Here is a 24,322-nt window from a genome sequence, read left to right as displayed (position 1 = left end):
GCGCCATATCTGAGCCAGGCCAGTGCGCAGCAAAGGGCTGTATTCTGCATATGAGTATGACTGTGGTGTAAGGAGTTAAAACCTTAGTGAAGAATCCAGTTCACACAATGCAGCAGAAAGCATACCTACAGTTTTTATGCCATGCACTGTAGGCTGTGCTTTTGTTGCAGGTTTCTCTCCACTTCCTTCAAATGGAACAAAACAAAGCTTTAAAAAAAATATTTAAAAATATACAATTGCAATTCCCAGAAGCGGTCTTGTGGAAATTATATTGAGCCATTGCATCTGCAAAACTGCCAATATGCATTTTTTACAGTCTGGCTTTTTGCACAGCTACGGTGTGTGATGGTACCTAAAAAACATCTGTTTGGGTAGGGTCACATGTGCCCTATTTTGCTGCCGAGTATTTGCTGCGGTGTACTTGCTGCTGCGTATTTTCCTACCAAGTGAAGTCAATGGGTAGCAAAATAAATACTGTATATACTCGAGTATTAGCCGTTCCGAATATAAGCCGAGGCCCCTAATTTCACCCCATAAACCTAGGAAAAGTTATTAACTCGACTAGAAGCCTAGGGTGGGAAATACATCATCCCCTCCAGTCATCATCCAGACCCCCGTCATTAACACCCCATCATCATCCCCGCCTGTCAAGCCACGGACTAGTGACGTTGCGTTGACAACAACGCGCAGGGACGTCCGTGCGCAGCAGAGAACGGAGACGTCCCTGCGCATGAACGTCCCTGCGCGGTGGCGTCAATGCAGCATCACTAGTTCGGGGCCGGCCCGGAGCGGAGAAGAGGGCCTCCCGGTGAAGATGGACAGCCCGGAACGACTAACCCTCCCCACCGGACAGTCCCTGCAGCATAGATGGCCGAAGATGGATGGTCCGGACCATCCACCTCACAGCTAAGGCAGAAGCGTTATATGTTCACTCGAGTATAAGCTCGAGTATCTTGCTGAAAAACTTGGCTTATACTTGAGTATATACGGTAAGCAGCTGATTTTGCTACCCATTGACTTCAATGGGCAGGAAAATACGCAGCAAAATACGGCAAGTGTGTCCGTACCCTTAAAAGCGAAACTGGCGATTAACATATGAGCAATGCCGGCTAATAACGAGCCTCTCCCCCAAACTGGACTACGGATCCGGGCAAGTTATACTTCATTTTAATCCTATTCACCCGCACTATAACCCTGTGTCTTGGGTTTGATGTCAGTTTCCCTTTAATATCACTTGTATACATGTGTATGTCATCGTATGAATGCAGCAGTGGGAAAAGATTTCTCCAGTGATTGTAGAATAGGTAAGTTTCAGATTTGTTAAAGGGGTATTCCAGGAAAAAATGTTTTTTATATCAACTGGCTCCAGAAAGTTAAACCGATTTGTAAATTACATCTATTTAAAAAAAATCTTAATCCTTCCAATAATTATCAGCTGCTGAAGTTGAGTTTTTCTTCCTGTCTGGCAACAGTGCTCTCTGCTGACATCTCTCCTTGTCTTGGGAACTGCACAGAGCAAAAGAGGTTTGCTATAGGGATTTGCTTCTACTCTGGACAGTTCCCGAGACAGGTATCATCAGAGAGCACTTAGACAGTAAAGAACAACTCAACTTCAGCAGCTCATAAGTACTGAAAGGATTAAGATTTTTTTTAATATAAGTAATTTACAAATCTCTTAACTTTCTCGACCCAGTTGATATATAAAAAAAATTTTTTTTCCCGGATAACCCCTTTAATCACTAACAAATTGGACACCTCAGTCCAGCTAGCTCAGATTTGCTGTCCCTTCAACCGTCAAAAGGGGTTTAGATAGTGGAACTAGTAAACATCATGGATTTCAGAACTTCCTCCAGTTTCCCTGTTTTAACGGGATAGTAAAGACAGCCTGTAGTCTGCAGCTTTCACATCAGTGTCTCCAATCCAGGGTGCCTCCAGCTGTTTCAAAACTACAACTCCCAGCATGCCCGGACAGCCAACGGCTGTCCGGGCATGCTGGGAGTTGTAGTTTTGCAACAGCTGGAGGCACCCTGGTTGGGAAACGCTGCTTTACAGATTAGTAGAGTACTTCAAAACTAAACACGAGCAAATGTCAATCTGTCAGGACTGGTGCAACTGCATTAACAGTAAGAGGACTGGCAGGAGTTTTACCGATATTGTGAGAAAACATATTTTTTGGCACATAGTATTACATGCCTTATCACAGAGGTATTTTTCCTTAAGCACTGCTGTTAAGGGAGAATATGGGGTCCCATTCAGGCAATATAAAGTTGGAGGTGTTGCACCTAAAATGCAGCACGGCGCCATATCTATGAGCACCTGGTAACATGTAGGGGGAGATTCATCAAAACCTGTCCAGAGGAAAAGTTACTGAGTTGCCCATAGCAACTAATCCAATCTGATTGGTTGCTATGGGCAACTCAGTAACTTTTCCTTCGGACAGGTTTTGATAAATCTATCCCCCATTATGTTTTTGAATCCAGTGAAGCCCCGCTGGTGGGAAACTAAGTCGAATAACTGGACATCCAACCGAAGCAGCCACAAAGATCTCATGCAGCTTTAAAACATACAAACTTCCAAGTATATGAGAATTACTTCACAACTACGGTAAGCTAACAAACACTGTCAAACACGTGCCCAGCAACATTAAAAGCAATACAGCACTAAGTCAAATACATCTTACCATCTGACACAATCTACTATACCCTGGCCATTTGCCTGAATTGACGTGGCTGTACATCATGGTGCCGTGGTACTTAAAGGAGATATCCAGTGGTGAAAAACTTATCCCCTATCCTAAGGATAGGGGATAAGTTTCAGATCGCATGGGTCCGACTGCTGGGGCCCCCCTGTGATCTCCTGTACGTGACCCCGACAGCCCGCGGGAAGGGGGCGTGTTGACCACCGCACAAAGTGGCGGCTGATACGCCCCCTCAACACAACTCTATGGTGGAGCCGGAGCGCTGCCTTCGGCAATCTCTGACTCTGCCATAGAGTTACATTGTGGGGACGTGTCAGCTGTCGCTTCGTGCCGGGCCCCGTACACCTGGCCAGCGAGCCGGGCCCGGTACAGGATATCGCGGGGGGCCCCAGCGGTCGCCCCCCCCCCGCGATCTGAAACTTATCCTCTATCCTTAGGATAGGGGATGAGTTTTTCACCACTGGACTACCCCTTTAACGCACCATGATGTACATTTACGATCCACCATGACCGCAAGCAACGGACCGGTGCTCACATCATGCGCGGCAGGTCCAGGCTGATATTAGCCAGGGACCCGCCGGTAATGGCAGACATCCTCAATCGCGCGGATGTCCGCCATTAACCCCTCAGATGCCGTGATCAACACAAATCACGGCATCTGCAGCAGTGCGGCACTTTGAATGGATGATCGGATCGCCCACATCGCTGCCGCAGGGTTCCAATCATCCAGCATGGCGGCCGGAGGTCCCCTCACCTGACTCTGGCAGTCTACTCTGGTCTGAGATCGAGCAGACCAGAGCAGAAGATCGCCGATAACATTGATCAGTGCTTTGCCCTATGCAAAGCACTGAACAGTATTAGCAATCAAATGCTTGCTATAAATAGTCTCCTATGGGGACATAAAAAGTGTTAAAAAAAAAAAAAATATTCAAATCCCCTCCCCCGGGCTGCAAAAAAAGACAAAACAAACTTTCACTTTCCTCCATATGTTGCCCCGGAGCATCGCAACAGTTGATCGGTCGGCCGGGCTGTCTGCTTCCTACTTCCTTTAGCCCGGTATGTCACACGGCGCTTCAGCCTATCACTGACCGAGGCAGGACATCGCTGCGGCCGGTCATAGGCTGAAGCGCCGTGTGACGTACCGGGCTAAAGGAAGTAGGAAGCAGACAGCCCGGCCGACCGATCAACTGTTGCGATGCTCAAATAGAGTTTCACCTTGACCCTCTTCAACCTGGTTGCTGACGCTGGGGGAGACCAAAGACAGAAAATGGCTGTTTTATGCAGTTTGCCAACACCTATCCTGGGAGATTTATCAAAACCTGTGCAGAGGAAAAGTTGCCCAGTTGCCCATAGCAACCAATCAGATCGCTTCTTTCATTTTTATCAAGGCCTCTGCAAAATGAAAAGAGCGATCTGATTGGTTGCTATGGGCAACTGGGCAACTTTTCCTCTGCACAGGTTTTGATAAATCTCCCCCATTGACTTTAAAGGATTCATAAACAGTGTAGCCCTGCGACCTACGCTAGTTCCTTAACTGGGGAGTTACTTAAGCAGTATAGCTTGCGGTGCTACAGTATATGGTTTCCGTAACTCTTATTAACACCAATGGAAGTTACGCAAACAGTAAGGTCAAGTTCATGTGATTGAATTTCTTAGCGGAATTCCCCTCAGGAATTTCAGTGCAGGAGTCTCCCATTGTTTTCAGTGGGATTCTTCTGCTCCGTGCACACTGCTGAATTTAGGAGGATAGAGAAAAATTGTACCCCTAAATTAACAGATCTCACCACATGCATGGCCCGTGGTCCATTCATTTTCTATGGGGCTTCCGAAAATTGCTGAGCGCTGAACACAGCAATGCTCGAACGCCTCATAGAAAATGAATAGTGCGCTCCGTTCATTTGGCAGTTCAATTTTCCTACATCCTTGTAGTCAGTGGGGTCCTGGCATTGGGACCACACCGATCAGCTTATCTCCTATCTGGTGTAAAGGGTTAACATTTAGAGATGGAAATATCCCTTTATAAAAGGAAATCTGTCAGTAAGAGTGCAATCAGGGTCCCGGGCAAAATTAAATATATAAAGGGGCACGCTGTCGGGTCCTTTTTACAGGTGTTGTTAAAGGTATAGGGGGACGGAGTCACTAGAGGCAACAACAGTGAATAGGTTCACATTTCCTGATCCTAATGTGATTTGACAAAGGTTTCTCACTGGCTATTTAGTAATACATGGAAGGATTTATAGCATGTTGATATGACGGCCATCAAAGAAGTCCCCACTGAAATTAAATTAACTCTTTGACTATTTGCACACATGTAAGGAAATAAAAACGGTCTAAGGGTCAGTTCACATGTGCATATTTTCTGCTGCAGATCTGTAACAAGATTTGCTTCAGCAGATTTTGCAGCCCATTGGCAGCAGCAAATCCGCAGCAGATCTGCAGCAAAAAATATGCATTCACATCGGCGGATTACCTGCGGAATTTCCGCAGCGTATTTGCTGCAGAAAATCCGCAGCGGATTTTGCAACCATTCACTTCAATGGGTCCGAAGGAAAATCTACAAATCTGCCTCTATTGCAGATTTTCTGCTGACCCATTGGAGACAATGGAAGCAAAATCCACTGCGGAAATTTTGCAGGTAACCCGCCAGTGTGAATGTACCCTTAGGTCTCGTTGACACGAGCGGATTTATTCGCGGGTTTCTCGCTGCGTATTTGAAAGGGAGCGGGTTCTTCGATGCAGCGCGCTGCAGATTTTCAGCTGCGGAAAATCCGCCGCAAGCCCCATTGAAGTCAATCGGGTCTGCAGCGGATTTCCCGCAGCGGAAAACCTGTTGCGGACAGCCGCGAAGAGCCTGCTCCCTTTCAAATATGCAGCAAGAAACCCACAAATAAGTCCGCAAGTGTGAACGAGCCCTAAAGGTGTGTTCACACATGCATATTTTTGCTGCAGATCTGTTGTACATTTGCTGCCTGTTGAAGTCAATGGGTAAAAAAAAAATCTGCTACAACAAATCTGCAGCAGAAAATACGCATGTGTGAATGCACCTAAAAGACTTTTTATTTATTCCCCGTTTTTGAGATGTAAAACTGCCCAATTTGGGTCATTTTAAATCTCAAAAAAAAAAAAAAAAAACTTTGTTACAATTTATTTCATCCAAACAAAAAATCAAAATGGTTTGCTATTGAGTTCAATCTTATGCCTGTAATTATCATAAAGGTAAAAATTAAAGACCTTTTCAGCTTAAATCTTCAAAAAGGATGGTTTGCAAATAGTCTTATAGCTTTTGCAGTAGCTCTGTAACACTGACTTTTTAAGATGAAAAATTTTCCAAAGTTTGAGGTATTATAGTGGGGAACTCGTAGGTATAGTTATGGGGGTTTTGATAAATATAGTGAGGAGCTCAAGGGTGTAGTCAAGGAGATTCTGATAATATAATGGGGTGCACAGGTATAGTTAGGGGGGTTTTCATAAATATAGTGGAGTGCCCACAGGTATAGTTATGGGGGTTCTGATTAAGTGGGCTGCCGATAGGTATAGTTTTGGGAGTTCTGATAAATATAATGGTGTGCTCACAGGTATAGCTATGGGAGTTCTGATAAAGTAGGGTGCTCAGGGTTGTAGTCAAGGAGATTCTGACAATATAATTGGGTGCTCACATGTATAGTCATGGAGATTCTGATACTACAGTGGGGTGCTCTCAGGTATAGTTATGGGAGATCTGATAATAAAATGGGTTGCTCACAGGTACATGGTTATGGGGGTTCTGAAAGTATTATGGGTTACTCAATTATAGTTATAGGGGTTCTGATAACTCTAGTGGGGTTTGCAAAGGTTTAGTTATGGAGATTACGGGGAGATTAATCAAAACTTGTGCAGAGGAAAAGTTGACCAGTTGCCCATAGCAACCAATCAGTTTGCTTTTTTCATTTTTGAAAAGGCCTCAGAAATGAAAGAAGTGATCTGATTGGTTGCTATGGGCAACTGGTCAACTTTTCCTCAGCACAGGTCTTGATGAATCTCCCCCTATGATACTACATTGGGGTGCTCTCTGATGTAGTTATGGGTGTTCTGATAAATACAGTGGGGTTCTAACATGTATAGTTATGGGGTTCTGATAAATGTAGTTGTATGCTTACATGTATAGTTATGAGGGTTCTGAAAACAATGGCGTTCTTACAGGTATAGTTATGGGGGTTCTTATATTATAGTGAGGTGCTCACAGTATAGTTATATGGGCAGATGTAACCAAACCTGTGCAGAGGAAAAGCTGAGCAATAACAGGTCAATTTTGCAACTGCACAGGTTTTGATAAATCTCCACAATAGACTCTTGATAACAGTGTGGCACTTTGATAAAATAAAGGGGGCACACAGGTGTAGGGGGGCGTCCCTCGGTACACACAGGTGTAGGGGGGCGTCCCTCGGTACACACAGGTGTAGGGGGGCGTCCCTCGGTACACACAGGTGTAGGGGGGCGTCCCTCGGTACACACAGGTGTAGGGGGGCGTCCCTCGGTACACACAGGTGTAGGGGGGCGTCCCTCGGTACACACAGGTGTAGGGGGGCGTCCCTCGGTACACACAGGTGTAGGGGGGCGTCCCTCGGTACACACAGGTGTAGGGGGGCGTCCCTCGGTACACACAGGTGTAGGGGGGGCGTCCCTCGGTACACACAGGTGTAGGGGGGCGTCCCTCGGTACACACAGGTGTAGGGGGGGGCGTCCCTCGGTACACACAGGTGTAGGGGGGGCGTCCCTCGGTACACACAGGTGTAGGGGGGGCGTCCCTCGGTACACACAGGTGTAGGGGGGGCGTCCCTCGGTACACACAGGTGTAGGGGGGGCGTCCCTCGGTACACACAGGTGTAGGGGGGGCGTCCCTCGGTACACACAGGTGTAGGGGGGGCGTCCCTCGGTACACACAGGTGTAGGGGGGGCGTCCCTCGGTACACACAGGTGTAGGGGGGGCGTCCCTCGGTACACACAGGTGTAGGGGGGGCGTCCCTCGGTACACACAGGTGTAGGGGGGCGTCCCTCGGTACACACAGGTGTAGGGGGCGTCCCTCGGTACACACAGGTGTAGGGGGCGTCCCTCGGTACACACAGGTGTAGGGGGCGTCCCTCGGTACATGTAGGGGGCGTCCCTCGGTACACACAGGTGTAGGGGGCGTCCCTCGGTACACACAGGTGTAGGGGGCGTCCCTCGGTACATGTAGGGGGCGTCCCTCGGTACATGTAGGGGGCGTCCCTCGGTACATGTAGGGGGCGTCCCTCGGTACATGTAGGGGGCGTCCCTCGGTACATGTAGGGGGCGTCCCTCGGTACATGTAGGGGGCGTCCCTCGGTACACACAGGTGTAGGGGGCGTCCCTCGGTACATGTAGGGGGCGTCCCTCTGTACACACAGGTGCAGGGCACACAGCAGGTCCAGCACACTTCACTCACCCTCCTTGCTGAGTCTCATGGCTTCTCGTTTCTTGTCGCTCTCCTTGAAACTTTCGTCCAGTTCTGTGGAGAAGCAGAGTGAGCGGGTGAGTGGTCAGGACTCCCAGGAGCCCCTCATCTCTCCCCGGTCCAATACACTCACCATCGTGCAGCTTGGCAGCGTCCAGCCAGTTGACCCAGGGCTTCCCCAGCATGGCTCCGGGACTGGGCAGGGCCGCCATCGCGCTGTCCCCTTGCTGCTGCTGCTGCTGCTGCCGCCGTTGCTGCGGCCGGGCCCCCGCTCTGCGCTGCTCCCCTCTGACGTCATCCTCGGGCCGCTCCGACATTCTTTTTGCTACAATGTAAGAAGAAAGTGGTGAGTGACGGGGGAGGGGAGGAGCGGCGGCCCGAGCCCTGGGGTCACCCCCCTCCCCGGCAACAAAGGGGTTAAACACGTGTATTGTACGGCGCCACTGCCTGTGGCGGAGACATCCCGCTGCCCTCCGCCCTCTGCCCGGTTACCGCTCAGTGCCGGCTGTTAGGTGAGGGTTCCGGCCCCCAGGGGGCCACAGCGCGTCATCACGACCCCCAATATCCCCCGTGTGACCCTGCCGGGGATTCCGGAGGCCAGAGCGGAATTACAGGTCTTCCTTCACCCGGCTCGTCCCTCCCAGCCCCCGCCCTCCTGACAGGAACTTCCCGCACACACATTACACACACGGGGGAGGAGGAGGCAGAGGACGGCCCGGCTGACAGATCACACACATGTCACACCGGTGTACACTCCTATACACCCATAGATAGGGTATACACCCCACACCGGAGTATATACAGATATATACTATATACAAGTGTACACTCCTGTACACCCATAGATAGGGTATACACCCCACACCGGAGTATATACAGATATATACTATATACAAGTGTACACTCCTATACACCCATAGATAGGGTATACACCCCACACCGGAGTATATACAGATATATACTATATACAAGTGTACACTCCTATACACCCATAGATAGGGTATATACCCCACACCGGAGTATATACAGATATATACTATATACAAGTGTACACTCCTATACACCCATAGATAGGGTATATACCCCACACCGGAGTATATACAAATATATACTATATACAAGTGTACACTCCTATACACCCCACACCGGAGTATATACAGATATATACTATATACAAGTGTACACTCCTATACACCCATAGATAGGGTATACACCCCACACCGGAGTATATACAGATATATACTATATACAAGTGTACACTCCTGTACACGCCACACCGGAGTATATACAGATATATACTATATACAAGTGTACACTCCTATACACCCATAGATAGGGTATACACCCCACACCGGAGTATATACAGATATATACTATATACAAGTGTACACTCCTATACACCCATAGATAGGGTATACACCCCACACCGGAGTATATACAGATATATACTATATACAAGTGTACACTCCTATACACCCATAGATAGGGTATACACCCCACACCGGAGTATATACAGATATATACTATATACAAGTGTACACTCCTATACACGCCACACCGGAGTATATACAGATATATACTATATACAAGTGTACACTCCTATACACCCATAGATAGGGTATACACCCCACACCGGAGTATATACAGATATATACTATATACAAGTGTACACTCCTGTACACCCATAGATAGGGTATACACCCCACACCGGAGTATATACAAATATATACTATATACAAGTATACACCCATAGATAGGATATACACGTCACACCGGAGTATATACAAATGTATACTATATACAAGTGTACACTCCTATACACCCATAGATAGGGTATACACCCCACACCGGAGTATATACAAATATATACTATATACAAGTATACACTCCTGTACACCCATAGATAGGGTATACACCCCACACTGGTGTATATACAAATGTATACTATATACAAGTGTACACTCCTATACACTCATAGATAGGGTATACACCCCACACCGGAGTATATACAAATATATACTATATACAAGTATACACTCCTATACACCCATAGATCGGTATGGGGTGTATATCCTATCTATGGGTGTATAGGAGTGTAAACTTGTATATAGTATATATTTGTATATACTCCGGTGTGGGGTGTATACCCTATCTATGGGTGTATAGGAGTGTACACCGGTGTGACGTGTTTGTGTAGTATATATCGGTGTATATAGGAGTGTACACTTGTATATAGTATACATTTGTATATACTCCGGTGTGGCGTGTATATCCTATCTACAAGTGTACACGCCACATCGGAGTATATACACAAATATATACTATCTACAAGTGTCCACTCCTATACACCGATATATACTACACACACGTCACACAGGTGTATATACAAATATATACACTATCTACAAGTGTACACTCCTATACTAAACACACCTTACATGTCACTTAATTGTACACTCCTATACACACCACATGTCACCCAAGTGTAACCTCATATATATATTATACACACACATACACACGACACACAGACACATCACCCAGGCGTACACTGTAAATATACACACACCAGCACAGTGTGTGTGTGTAATAAATAAATATATATATATATATATATATCCAAGCGTAGAAATGGAGCAGAACAACCAGAACAAAGGAAATAGATGTGGGTGCCAGCAGTCTGTTGTCCCAGGTAACGGGCCAGAAATAGGCAGCAGGTAAAAAAGAAGTCCGCGGCACTCCAATATAAGGTGCAAAAGGTGATGGATTTATTAGCCTGACAGCATAGCGACGTTTCGGCTGCCCACTTGCAGCCTTTCTCAAGCCTTGAGAAAGGGCTTGAGAAAGGCTGCAAGTGGGCAGCCGAAACGTCGCTATGCTGTCAGGCTAATAAATCCATCACCTTTTGCACCTTATATTGGAGTGCCGCGGACTTCTTTTTTTACCTGATATATATATATACACATACATACATACATACACATCACGTTAGTGTATACTGTATATACCACACTTCACCCAGATGTAGAGATACTGATTATATATCTTTTACACACACACACAGAGTTATATATATATATACACACACACACACACACACACACACACTGTATTGATACCCTACAAGTCACCCTGTTATACCCCACATGTCATCTATCTCTGGGTGACCTGTGGTGTAACTATAAATTATAAACTGGTGTGACGTATGGGGTATATGTACGTTTGTGTGTGTGTGTGTGTATATATATATATATATATATATATATATATATATATATATATATATATATGTGTACACATCACCCTGGTGTATACTGTAAATATACCACACATCACCACGGTGTACAATTTTTATATTCTACATGTGCACACACACAATGCAGGGGAAAGCTCTTCAGACCCAGTCACTTTTTTTTCTTCACATTTTGTTATGTTGCGGCCTTGTACTGAAATAAAAAAAAAAGAAAATCTGTTTTCCCCTATCATTCTGCACTCCATACTTCATAAAGACAAAATGAAAGCAGAATTTTAACCAGTGGAGGAATCCAGGACCCGCCCATCACCATTCCTGCAGTGAAGCATTGTGGCAGCATTATGCTGTGGAAGTGGTTTTGTGGGGTAAATTTGTTGGAGTTTGTCTCAGATGCTGTTTAGAGACTTTTCATTGCGACTTTTGCTTTAGAAGGTACTAAGTCATGTTTTCAGTTGATATCATGCAGTGGTCAGGAATTTATCATGTGCGACTTTTCAGTTTGGCGCAACTGTGCTAACTGAGGCGCCAATCTACACCCACCCTAACTTGGCTTACAAAGTAACTGGACAGCATTACTAAAAGCTCGAACATTTTGTCGCACAAGATAAAAAGTTGTAAAGAAATAACCAAAGTGGAGTACTGAAGTAATAAATGTGATCAGCACCATACTTATCACATGCCCTGCACCATGTAATAAATGTGGTGCAGGTACACAGTTTCCACCACACAAATTAATTGAGTAAAAAGATGTACAGTGACCCCTTGACCTACGATGGCCCCGACATACGATAATAGGCAGCATCAACATACGATGCTTTTGTATGTCGGGGCCATCGCATAAACGGCTATCCGGCAGCGCAGACTGCTTCAGCTGCCACCGGATAACTGTTTACGGTGCCCCGTGATTGTCTCTTACCTGTCCTCGGTGCTCCGGCGCGTCCTCTTCAGGATCCCCTGCATCATCGGCGCTCTCCATCGTCGTCATCACGTCGCTGCGCACGCCGTCCCGTCATCCAATAGGAGCGGCATGCGTAGCGATGTGATGGCGGCAACAGAGAGCGAGGTTGCTGGGGAAGCAGAGGCCTTGCCCCGGGGACACAGCGACAGCGATGGAAGGCGAAATCCAGGGCAGCGGTGACGGTCCGGAGCGGTGGGGACGCACGAGTATAACCTCCAATACCAGTGGTCTTCAACCTGCGGACCCCCTTATGTTGCAAAACTACAACTCCCAGCATGGCCGGACAGCCGTTGGCTGTCCGGGCATGCTGGGTCTTGTAGTTTTGCAACAACTGGAGGTCCACAGGTTGTAGACCACTGTCCTATACTTTACATTGCACGGATCCCTCAACATGCGATGGTTTCAACAAACGATGGTCCGTTTGGAACGGATTACCATCGTATGTTGAGGGACCACTGTACTCCTACTCCACTTTTGATGAACACCCCCCAATGACCCTAAGCACACAGCCAGGACAACACAGGAGTGTCATAAGGACAACTCTGTGAATGCTCGAGTGACCCAGCCAGAGCCCTGACTTGAACCCAATCGACCATCTCTGGAGAGACCTAAAAATGGCTTCTACCGACGGACCCCATTCAACCTGACAGAGCTTGAGAGGATCTGCAGAGAAGAATGGCAGAAAATCCCCGAATCCAGGTGTGTAAACCTTGTGGCATTATCCTTTAAAGGGGTACTCCGCTGCTCAGTGTTTGGAACAAACTGTTCTGAACGCTGGAGCCGGGAGCTTGTGACATCATAACCCCGCCCCCTCATGTCACGCCCAGCCCCCTCAATGCCAGTCTATGGGAGGGGGCGTGACATCATGCCCATCCCATAAACTGGCAATGAGGGGGCAGGGCATGACATGAGGGGGCGGGGCTATTATGTCACGAGCTCCCAGCTCCAGCGTTCAGAACAGTTTGTTCCAAACGCTGAGCAGCGGAGTACCCCTTTAAAAAGACTGGAGGCTGTAACTGCTGCCAAAGGGGCTTCAACTAAGTACAGGGTAAAAGGTCTGAATACTTACGTCAAATATTTAATTTTTTCCTTTTAAAAACAAATATGTAACTATTTGTAACATTCTGTTATTGCTGTCATTATGGGATACAAAAGGGAACCTGTCATGACATTCATGCTGCCTAAACCAGGAGTCATTTGGGCAGTCCCTGGGGGCCTCTCCCCGCCCAGCTGGCCTTGATTGATATCTCCCTGTCAGGGTTTAGGAAGAGATGTATCAATTGTGGCAGGCAGGAAGAAGCCACTGGGGACTGCTACAACGACTTGTACTTCAGGCAGCATAAATGTCGTGACAGGTTCCCTTTAACCCCTTAAGGATGCAGGGATTTTTCATTTTTGCCCTTTTTTCCTCCTTGCCTCCTAACAGTTATTTCAATGCTTTCAATTTTCCACTTAGGCTGCTTTCACACTATAAAAATATAAAGTTATAAACACCCTGGAAATCGTCCGTTAAACGGCCGTTAGAAAAATCCCATAGACTATAATGGGATTTTCTAATAGCCGTTTTAACCCATTATCGCCCGTTATTAATAACGGTCATTATTTTGTGACAGGCGATTGAACCAAAGAAATAGTGCATGCACTATTTCTCCCATTACTATCGACCATCACAAAATAACGGCTGTTATTAATAACGGGCGATAAGGGGTTGAAAAATCTATTACAAAAATCCCATAGACTATAATGGGATTTTCTAACGGCCGTTCAACGGCCGATTTTCAAGATTATTATGACGGGCGTTCATTACGGATGAATTTTTATAGTGTGAAAGCAGCCTTTCAGACCCATGTGAGGGCTTGTTATTTTGAGCCACCAATTGTGCTTTGTAATTACATCACTCTTTACTACAAAAGCTACTGTAAAACAAAACAAAAATAAATATTTTGAGAGGCAAAATTGAAAAAACAAAAAACAAAACAATTTTGTAACTTTGGGAGGCTTTCTTTTCTACGCAGCACACTTTTCGGTAAAAATTACACTTTATCTTCATTCTATCCCTATGATTACGATGATACCCAATTTATATAGGTTGTATTTTGTTTTACTACTTATAGCATTTTGTACAAAAACAAGTATGGTCAAAATTGTCCTCTTCTGAGACCTATATTTATTTCACTGTATACGTAGATATTTGTTTTGCGCCGTGATCTTTGTTTTGATGGGACTTTTTGATCGCTTTTTATATACTTTTTTATGGAATATGAAGTGAGCAAAAATACGCAATTCTGGACTTTGGTATTTTATTTTTTTTTAATGTATATGCCATTGACAGCGCAGTTTAATTAACGATTAATAGTTTGTACATTTCTGCACACAGCGATACCACTTTTGTTCACATTTTATTTTAAAAAAATCAGAAAAGGACTGATTCAAACTTTTATTAGGGAAGGGGGCTTATTCACATTTATTCTATTTTCTTTACCTTTTATTTGCTATCTTTTAGTCCTTATAGGGGACTATTACATGTACCGTTTTTTCCGGCGTATAAGACAACCCCCAACTTTTACAGTTAAAATATAGATTTTGGGATATACTCGCCGTATAAGACTACCCCTCTACTGCGATGTATGGTCCCTTACCATTGTTCCCCTACACTAGGTAGGCAGCATAGTTCCCCCACATTAGGTTGTCAGCATAGTTCCCACCACATTTGGTAGGCAGTGCCCCCCCCCCCACACCCCCAGACATGCAGCCTTCATCCATACTCAGTGTATGGCTGGAGGCTGTATGCCTGTGTACTGCCTCACCTCAGTGCTCCGACCACCGCTCCTCCAGTCCGGGGTCACAATCTACTGCTATGGCCTATAGATCGGAGGAGCGGTGGTCGGAGCACCGAAGATGACGTGCCGCTGGTAACTTACCATGCGGGCGCATCCTCGCTGCTCTGCCGTTTCTATGGACGCACGCATGGGACTTCAGTGAGGTCCCTGCGTGTGCTACTTCCCTGCATCCCCTGCATTTTTTAAGTTAACGCAGAAAGGTAAACTGGACATCCTTGTGTCCCTAAAAGATCTTTCGTGACACAGGGATATCCGGAATGTGACGGGGGAAATTAATCACGACTGGGACGCCCGGGGTATGGATAATCCATACCCCGGGTGCCCCGGTCGACTGCAGCACCCAGCGTATAAGACGACCCCCAACTTTTGAGAACATTTTACCGGGTTTAAAAGTCATCTTATACGCTGGAAAATACATAAATCTTTTGATTGCATACACTAAACAATGCTATGCAATAGCAAAAGCATCAAATCAGTGTTATTGGCGCGCCATTGCTACAGGCTGCCATGGCTTCTCGCAGTACTGGAGGGTAGGGACACTCCACCTGTCCTCTCAACTGATCGGGACCCTACAATTTTACCCTGATCGGTAATGTTCAGCATTAGCCACGCGTCCCAGCTACTGCTAATAACGGCCGGGACCATCTGCTATGACGCGCTCTTAGCTAGGTGGAAAGGTTTTTTTTTTTTTTATATCAACTGGTGCTAGAAAGTTAGACAGATTTGTAAATTACTTGTATAAAAAAAATCTTAACCCTTACCCTTCCAGTACTTATCAGCTGCTGTATACTACAGAGGAAGCGGAATTTTTATTTTCTGTCTGACCACAGTGCTCTCTGCTTCCACCTCTGTCCATTTCAGGAACTGTCCAGAGCAGGAGAGGTTTGCTATGGGGATTTGTTCCTACTCTGGACAGTTCCTTACACAGACAGATGTCAGCAGAGAGCGTTGTCAGACAGAAAAGAACTACACAACTTCCTCTGGACCATATAGCAGCTGATAAGTACTGGAAGGGTTAAGATTTTTTAATAGAAGTAATTTACAAATCTGTTTAACTTTCTGGCACCAGTTAATCTGAGGGAAAAAAAAAAACAATAGTTTTCCACCCCTTGAGGACTCATGATTTTTAGAAGGTGAGGAGGTAAAAACGAAAGTGTAAAAATGAAAAACCCTAACACTTTCAGTTTTCCACCTACAGACCCATATGAGGGCTTGTTTTTTGCGCTACCAATTTTATGCCCCTCAAATCTACTTCAGAACTGTAATGGTCCCTAAAAAGGTCTGATTTTGAAATTCTCTCTATAATTTTGAAAATTGATGCCAAAACTAAGTCCCGTAACATCCTAAAAATGTAAAACAACATTTAACAAATGATGCCAACATAAAGTAGACATATTTTAATGCAACATTTTAAAATTTTTCACACAAAAATGATAATCTTGTTGACCAAAATTTACCACTAACATTAAAGAGGTACTCCAGCCATGAGACATCTTATCCCCTATCCAAAGGATAGAGGATAAGATGACTCACCGTTGCCCGGGACCCCCACAATCTTGTATTCGCCACCCACTTGTTTGAGCTGCACGCCACGGTGCCAACTCACAAACAGCCGGGTGGCGACCACGGGGCTATCGTGACTTCACGACTCAGTCCCGTGTGATGTCTACCCCCGCTATGCAAGTCTATAGGAGGGGGCGTGACGGATAGGGGATAAGATGCCTCAGGGCCGGAGTACCCCTTTAAGTACAATTTGTCACGAAAAACAATTTCAGAATCACTTTGATAAGTTAAAGTGTCCCGAAGTGATAACAACATGAAGTGGGACAGGTCAGATTTGAAAAACGGGCCTTGGTCATTAAGGCCACGATTGGCCCGGTCCTGAAGGGGTTAAGTCGTAAAGGTGTTAAGTGCAAATTTTAGTTGTTTCTAAAATTCTGTTTTCACTTTGTCATTTTGGGTCAGAATGATGGACTAGTCAGTAGTATACTGTATATACACACCATACAGGTCTGTCAGTGGTAGGTTACTAGTATACTATATATACACTATACTACAGACATGTCAGAGATATAGAGGGGCATTTACTAAGGGGTTTAATAATTTTTTTTCTGACTATTTTTGGCGCAAAATTGTCGCAATTGCGCCTACCCTATTTTTTGTGCGACTTTCTCTAGCAAGAGCTAGAAAGTTAAAAAAAAATTCCCAGCTTAATTTACGCAAGTTTTCAGTTTTTACTTGCAGTGGTCAGGAATTTATTAACTGAGACAGTCGCAGTTGCGCAATAAACTGTCGCAACGGCCGTAAAAATAGACTAAATTTACTCCAGCTCCAACATGGAGCAGGAAAAGCTGCTGCCGCCCGGGCTCCGACATACTTTCTCCCCGCTACCCTCACTTCGCTACAGGGACACTGCAGCGATTTACATCCCCCCCCCCCCTCTCACCTGCCAGCGCCACACAACTCCCATCTGTCTGCTGTTGCAAGACTACAAGTCCCAGCATGCCCTTACAGTGAGGAGACGCTGGGAGTTGTAGTCTTGTAGCAGCGGGAGCTGAGCAGCGCGGGCGGGAGACAAGGGGGGGGGGGGTAGCGGGGAGGCCGTATGAGGAGCCCGGGCGGGAGACAAAGGGGGGTAGCGGGGAGGCCGTATGAGGAGCCCCGGCGGGAGACAAGGGGGGGGTAGCAGGGGCCGTATGAGGAGCCCAGGCGGGAGACAAAGGGGGGTAGCGGGGAGGCCGTATGAGGAGCCCGGGCGGGAGACAAGGGGGGGTAGCGGGGAGGCCGTATGAGGAGCCCGGGCGGCTGCACTGTAATCTCAGCCCGGGCTCCTGCCCTGAGAGCCAAAGGCTTTGGCTGTCAGGGCATGCTGGGTGTTGTAGTTTTGCAACAGCTGGAGGGCCACAGTTTGCAGACCACTGGTGTGTGGTCTGTAAACTGTAGTCCTCCAGCTGTTGCAAAACTAAACAGCTGAAGGGGACCAGCGAAGACGTTCACTTACCCTTCCGAGGCTCCAGCGACGATCGGTGATGGAGATCGTCGGGCGGCACTGTTGCGCGGCAGTGTCTTGCGGCAATGTCGTGCGGCGCTGAATCCTACGGAAGCCGGTAAGTTGCCTTTGACTGTCCAGGCATGCTGGGACTTGTAGTTTTGCAACATCTGGAGGCAACCTGGTTGGGAAACACTGGCCTAAAACAGTGTTTCCCAACCAGGGTGCCTCCAGATGTTGCAAAACTACAACTCCCAGCATGCCTGGACAGCCAAAGGCTGTCTAGGCATGCTGGGAGTTGTAGTCTTGCAACATCTAAAACAGTATTTCCCAACCAGGGTGCCTCCAGATGTTGCAAAACTACAAGTCCCAGGTTGGGAAACACTGTGCCCGGCCTCCGCCCCACCTTACTCTAAGGGCATGCTGGGAGTTGTAGTCCTGCAGCTAAGGGCAGGGGACAAGCTTGTCACTTGCCCACACATCTCCTGCACCACACAACTACAACTCCCAGCATGTCCTTACTGTGCGGGGCGGGAGATGTGTGAGCAGGTGATAAATCTACTAACCCATTTTTTTTTTTCCCTTCTCATTTCAGATCCCTGTACCCTGTATCCTGTGGACTCCTTCGGATTCGGTGGACTACTTCGATGACCAGCGTTTTTCTTTGTTTGATTTTAATAAAATGGTTAACGAGGGCTTGTGGGGGAGTGTTTTTTGTAATAAAATTTTTTTTAAACCTGTTGTGTTTTTTCCTTACTTTACTAGACAGGCTTAGTAGTGGAAGCTGTCTTATAGACGGAGTCCATTACCAAGCTGGGCTTAGCGTTAGCCACAAAAACAGCTAGCGCTAACCCCCTATTATTACCCCGGTACCCAACGCCACAGGGGTGCCGGGAAGAGCCGGTACCAACAGGCCTGGAGCGTCAAAAATGGCGCTCCTGGTCCTAGGCGGTAACAGGCTGGAGTTATTTAGGCTGGGGAGGGCCAGTAACAATGGTCCTCGCCCACCCTGGTAACGTCAGGCTGTTACTGTTTGGTTGGCATTTGGCTGAGAATGAAAATAGGGGGGACCCTATGCGTTTTTTTAAAATAAATAATTAAATATATTAACAAAACGCATAGGGTCCCCCTATTTTTATTCTCAGCCAAATACCAACCAAACAGTAACAGCCTCCACAGCTTCCACTACTAAGCCTGTCTAGTAAAGTAAAAAAAACAAACAAACAACAGGTTTAAAAAAAAATTTATTACAAAAAAACACTCCCCCACAAGCCCTCGTTAACCATTTTATTAACATCAAGCAAAGAAAAACGCTGGTCGTCGAAGTAGTCCACCGAATCCAAAGGAGTCCACAGGATACACGGATCTGTAGAAGTAACCAAAAAAAAAAAAAAAAGTGTAAGTACATTTAGGGAGAAAAAAACGGTGTTAAAAAATTTTTTATAAAACACACACACACACACACACACACACTAAACGCCGTTTACCACTTCTGAGCCATGACTACAACTTAGTTATTGAATTATTTAGATGCGGCGAAAAAGCTAAAAAAAAACTCAAAAACAAAAAGATCCAGAAGGAAACCTAGCAGCCAAACCTATTCAGACAGCAGGAAAAAGGAACAGACTATTTTTTCTACTACATGAAGTTCCCCCCCCCCCCCCCTTCCCAAGTATCTACTACTCTCTCAGTGAAATAGTTTCTAACATTGCTTCTGGTCTTCACATTGTGCCCCCTGGTTCTTGTGTTTTGTTTCCTATTAAAAACACTACCTTCCTGAACCTTATTTAACCCTTTAAACATATTTAAAAGGTTTAGATTAGTATTTTCCATTTGGTGTGCCCCCAGCTGTGGCAAAACTACAACTCCCAGCATGCCCAGACAGCGAAAGGCTGTCTGGGCATGCTGGGAGTTGTAGTTTTGCTACAGCTGGAGGCACATTGTTAGGAAAACGCTGGTTTAGATCATGACCCCCCTTTTCATTCTTTTCCCAGTCCTAAACTATGCAAATACTTAATTTATTGTATATACACATGCATGTCAATATAGAATACTGTATTACTGTGTATTTTATAAGAACACACATATACAGTAGGCAATGTTCACATGTGGAGGACACATTGCACTGCATGGGGGGCATACACATGATAAGACTCTTTGAAGCTGATGATTCATTTGGAAGTAGAACGTTATTCAATTAATGACTGACAAGAAGAAGCTTTTACTTAGAAAAAGAGGTTTTGCAGCAGCTGAGGTGCAGCTCATCTAACAATGTAACGCCCTACTAAAGCTCAAAAGTCAACAAGGCATTCTGGGCCTGCATTGATATGGTCACAGAGCACCTAAGTGACTTCTAATAATTTACAATAGTAGAATAATGATGTTAGAATGTGGCAGTTATACAGAGATAAGCAGCAATGCATATATGCCGCTTATCTATGGCTGCAAAAGCAATTGGTCTCTGACCGCAAATGCAGCAAAGCAGATCTGGTCTCATTGTCACATGCTGGATACATCTTCTGTTAAAGGGGTTATCCAGGAAAAAACTGGCTCCAGAAAGTTAAACAGATTTGTAAATTAAGATTTTTTTAATAGAAGTAATCCTTTCAGTACTTATGAGCTTCTGAAGTTAAGGTTGTTAAGTGCTCTCTGATGACACGTGTCTCGGGAAACGCCCAGTTTAGAAGCAAATCCCCATAGCAAACCTCTTCTAAACTGGGCGTTTCCCGAGACAAGTGTCATCTGAGAGGACTTAGACAGAAAAGAACAACCTTAATCCTTTAAGTACTTATGAGCTTCTGAAGTTAAGATTTTTTTAATAGAAGTAATTCACAAAATCTGTTTAACTTTCTGGAGTCAGTTGATATATATAAAAAAAAGTTTTTTCCTGGAATACCCCTTTAAATCTAAAGCAGTACCTGCTTATTGATTGCTGAAACCTCTAGACCTATAAGATTTATCTAAAAAATTTATGGAATATTGATTAAATCCTATTTGGAATCAATACCAGTTCCAGCTTTTATGAAATGGCAGCGGAAGCTGGGATTTGAGGATAAAGAGCAGCGGGAAACGGTCCTGAGGGGAGTCCCTACGCATTCTGTGGGGGAGAGGCAGGTCGGCTATCGCAAATATATATCTTGTATAGGGCTTATCAGACCCCTGCCTTTCTACATAAAATTGGTTGCCGTGAAGACACTAGACACCCCGCTGTCATCAAGAAGGGGCTGACTTATTACACATGTTTTGGAGCTGTATGATCAGGAGGATGTTCTGGTCTACTGTTTTGCGGAAGATTGGTGAGGTCTTTGGAATCGGGATACCAGAAGACCCCAAGATATGTTTGTTAGGGAACATGGACAGTATTGGTTTGGGACAAAATCTTAGAATAACGGTGGATAGAATCTTATATATAGCTAGAAAAATGATCGCTGAACATCGGAAAAGCAAAAAAGCCCCCTTGATTAAAGATCTCTGGGCGAAAGTAGAGTCCCAAATTAAGAACGAGGAAGTCATCTATGTGAAACGCAATAAATTAGGCGTTCATAAGCAGATATGGTCGATATGGTTATCGAAAAATAAAAAGAGGAAATTTCCTTTTTTTCTTTTCTTGCAGCAGGACCCGGGGGGGGGGGGGGGGGGGCGGGGGGTTTAGGGTTAGGCTAGATTACATATATTAATGCACATATGCTGTGAGATAAAACTACTTTACTCTATAAGATTTAGAAATGTTCTGTTTGGAAAATAAGATATTTGTCTTTTCATGTAACTGCAAAAAGAAAAGAAAAAAATAAATACGGTAAGCAGGTACTGGGTTCATTGCTCTGTAAATAGTGCAAATTAAATATTATAGTTGAAGTTGTCAACCGGAGCTTATAATAATAGGCACCTACTGATCCAGTGAGGTCATCAGCTTCAGTCCGATGACTGTAATACTTTAGAAATAGCCTCTGTACACACAGTAGCCGATGCCTTGAATCAGCAGTGATTGTACGTGGCCCCCAACTACCAAATCTACTGAGCTCTGTCTCAGCTTCTATTTATAATCCGGTTTTTGCCAGAATGGAGAGACACTGAAAAAAGTCGTGCCTTGACTTACCTCACCCTTGCATTACATGTACAGTAATCCTCTCCAATCATTCCCCTCCAGGTAGAACAGGGTTCTGCTGAGTCCGCACATAAATGCACTGCCATCTATGAGAAAGAGCATTTCCGAGCGATCCACTGTCAGGGGAATGTCCGCACAGAAATTTTCCATGCAGACATCCACCCATGTGAACATAGCCAAAGGCATCAGGAACATCATTTTATTATGGATGTTTGCCTTAAGAATCTGTATGGTGGCTCCTATAGAAATATGTGAAACATGTGTCTCCATTTTCATACGGTAAACTCAGAAAAAAACTGTTTAGTGTTCTGTCAGATGCTGTTTTGTGGAGGTATTCTGACCTAAATGCATACACGGGCAGTATACAGTGCAACATGTAGGCACTATGTGGCAGCATACAGAGTATGTATGTTTCTATCATACATTACTACGGTGACTCTGTGTGCCACTGTACTTGCTGGAGCACATGGTTTTGCAATGTGTATAAGGCCTAGGGCTTCTCATCTATTGTTTATGGCAAATGTGCTGTCATTTGGAATAGGGGGAAAACCCCTGTCCATATATTTTTTTTAGGGTATATGCTTGGAACCATCTTCTATGAGCAAGAATGGAAAGCCACTTAGGGGGGTCTTTAGCTGTGCATGTATTACAGATGAGTGACCACCATGTAAATCTACGGTATCTGCAGGGGAAATGTCTGGCTGTCCACAGCTTCTCTTGGTGAAGGTAGCGTTTAGGCAGCTATAACCTGAAAGGTGTTGTCTCTGATGAAACAACTTCTATAGGAGGTGCTCACATGTTGAAGTTTTGCAGCAACTGTGATGGTATTGCAACATATCTACACTGTGTGAACACAGCCTCAAGCCACCTCATGCACAGCATTTCAATAAAAGTTAAGTGGACAAGACATGAAAAAAAAAATGTTTATACACTGCAAAAATAAAATATTCACAAAATCTGTGTGCAAATTGTAAATCCGCAAAATGTTAATTTTGGTTTTGGAAACATTGTGGATTTTGCTGTGGAAGCACTTTGAATATGCAACAAAATTTGCACATTTAAAAAAAAAAAGTATAATATATATAATAGCCCATGTGATTATAAAAAATATCTCCTTAAACCTAGAACATCTTTTGTTTACTAGGCCCTTCTCTGCAATCTGCTATCCACTGCTTGTTGTGAAGGCAAATCTGTCTCTAGTAGCAGCTAGATCAGGACAATACACAGGTGGGGGCAGGGTCCTACCATGTCCTATGTGCAGGAGAGAATGAGAGAGAGCCTGGGCGCTATACCTGCATTCTGGGAGCCAGTCTGCCCAATGAAGGTGATTTATGCTAAAAAAAAAAAAAAAAAAAAAGGTAACTTCATGCCTGAAAGGTAAATCAAGGCTTCCTTATCTCTCATAATGCTCAGAGCAGTGGTCTCTTGTGTAAATACCACTGTTCCTTCTGTTGTATGTTTTTATTGCTGCAGTATGATCTCCCCATCCCTTTTGCTTCTCAGCAGTAGCAGCAGTTGAGTGCATAGTGTAACCCTTCCTTGCTGTGTTTGTGCTCACACAGCACCTTGCAAACCCAGTGCATCAGTAACCCTTTCTCCCCACATGCCCTCTAGTGTTGTGTATTGTATGACCAGTGTATTTTCACCAGCACTATGTCATGGCATAGCTGTGAGGAGTGAGTGCTGTGATTGGCCAGAAAAGTAAGAGAAAAGGAAAACCCCTGTAGTGTGTACTACTGGCAAATGGCTAATCTCTGGTCCCACCCCTAAAATAAAATAAAAAACAGGAAATAGCTGTGCACCACAGAGGGGACTCTCAGTGACAGCAGTGACAGCACTAAAAATCCCATTGTCACCACTGACAGGTTAATTTAACAAAACCATTTTATAAAACCATGCAGGTTTTTAAATATCTTTATTGGCATGCAAATTTTGCAACTGTCATTTCTAAATTATAAATAAAGTGTAACAAATTTGCATTTCGTTAGGTCTGTTTACGGAGAAGCAGCCCAATAATAAAGTTTCTCAA

General features: G+C 45.1%; 1 protein-coding gene across 9 annotated transcripts in view; it reads right to left on the bottom strand.

The window, feature by feature from the left end:
• The window catches only part of ATXN7 (ataxin 7), a 143,053-nt gene that overhangs the window by 86,868 nt on the left and 31,863 nt on the right, over window positions 1-24,322 (bottom strand). For 6 of the 9 annotated variants that reach the window (XM_056524524.1, XM_056524523.1, XM_056524528.1 and 3 more), the window contains 2 exons: window positions 8,282-8,473; window positions 8,140-8,202 (listed from right to left, as the gene is read on the bottom strand). In XM_056524524.1, the coding sequence (XP_056380499.1) occupies window positions 8,140-8,202; window positions 8,282-8,473 (255 nt within the window). Of the gene's footprint in view, window positions 1-8,139; window positions 8,203-8,281; window positions 8,474-8,640; window positions 8,799-8,836; window positions 9,005-13,428; window positions 13,543-24,322 lie in introns of those variants that run through there. The other 3 variants (XM_056524532.1, XM_056524526.1, XM_056524531.1) reach the window with 3 other exon arrangements.

Source organism: Hyla sarda, chromosome 6, assembly GCF_029499605.1.
Source record: "Hyla sarda isolate aHylSar1 chromosome 6, aHylSar1.hap1, whole genome shotgun sequence".
NCBI classification, from domain to species: Eukaryota; Metazoa; Chordata; class Amphibia; order Anura; family Hylidae; genus Hyla; species Hyla sarda.
Note: the sequence above shows the minus strand (reverse complement) of the source record. Positions and strands in the feature narration are given on the sequence as shown.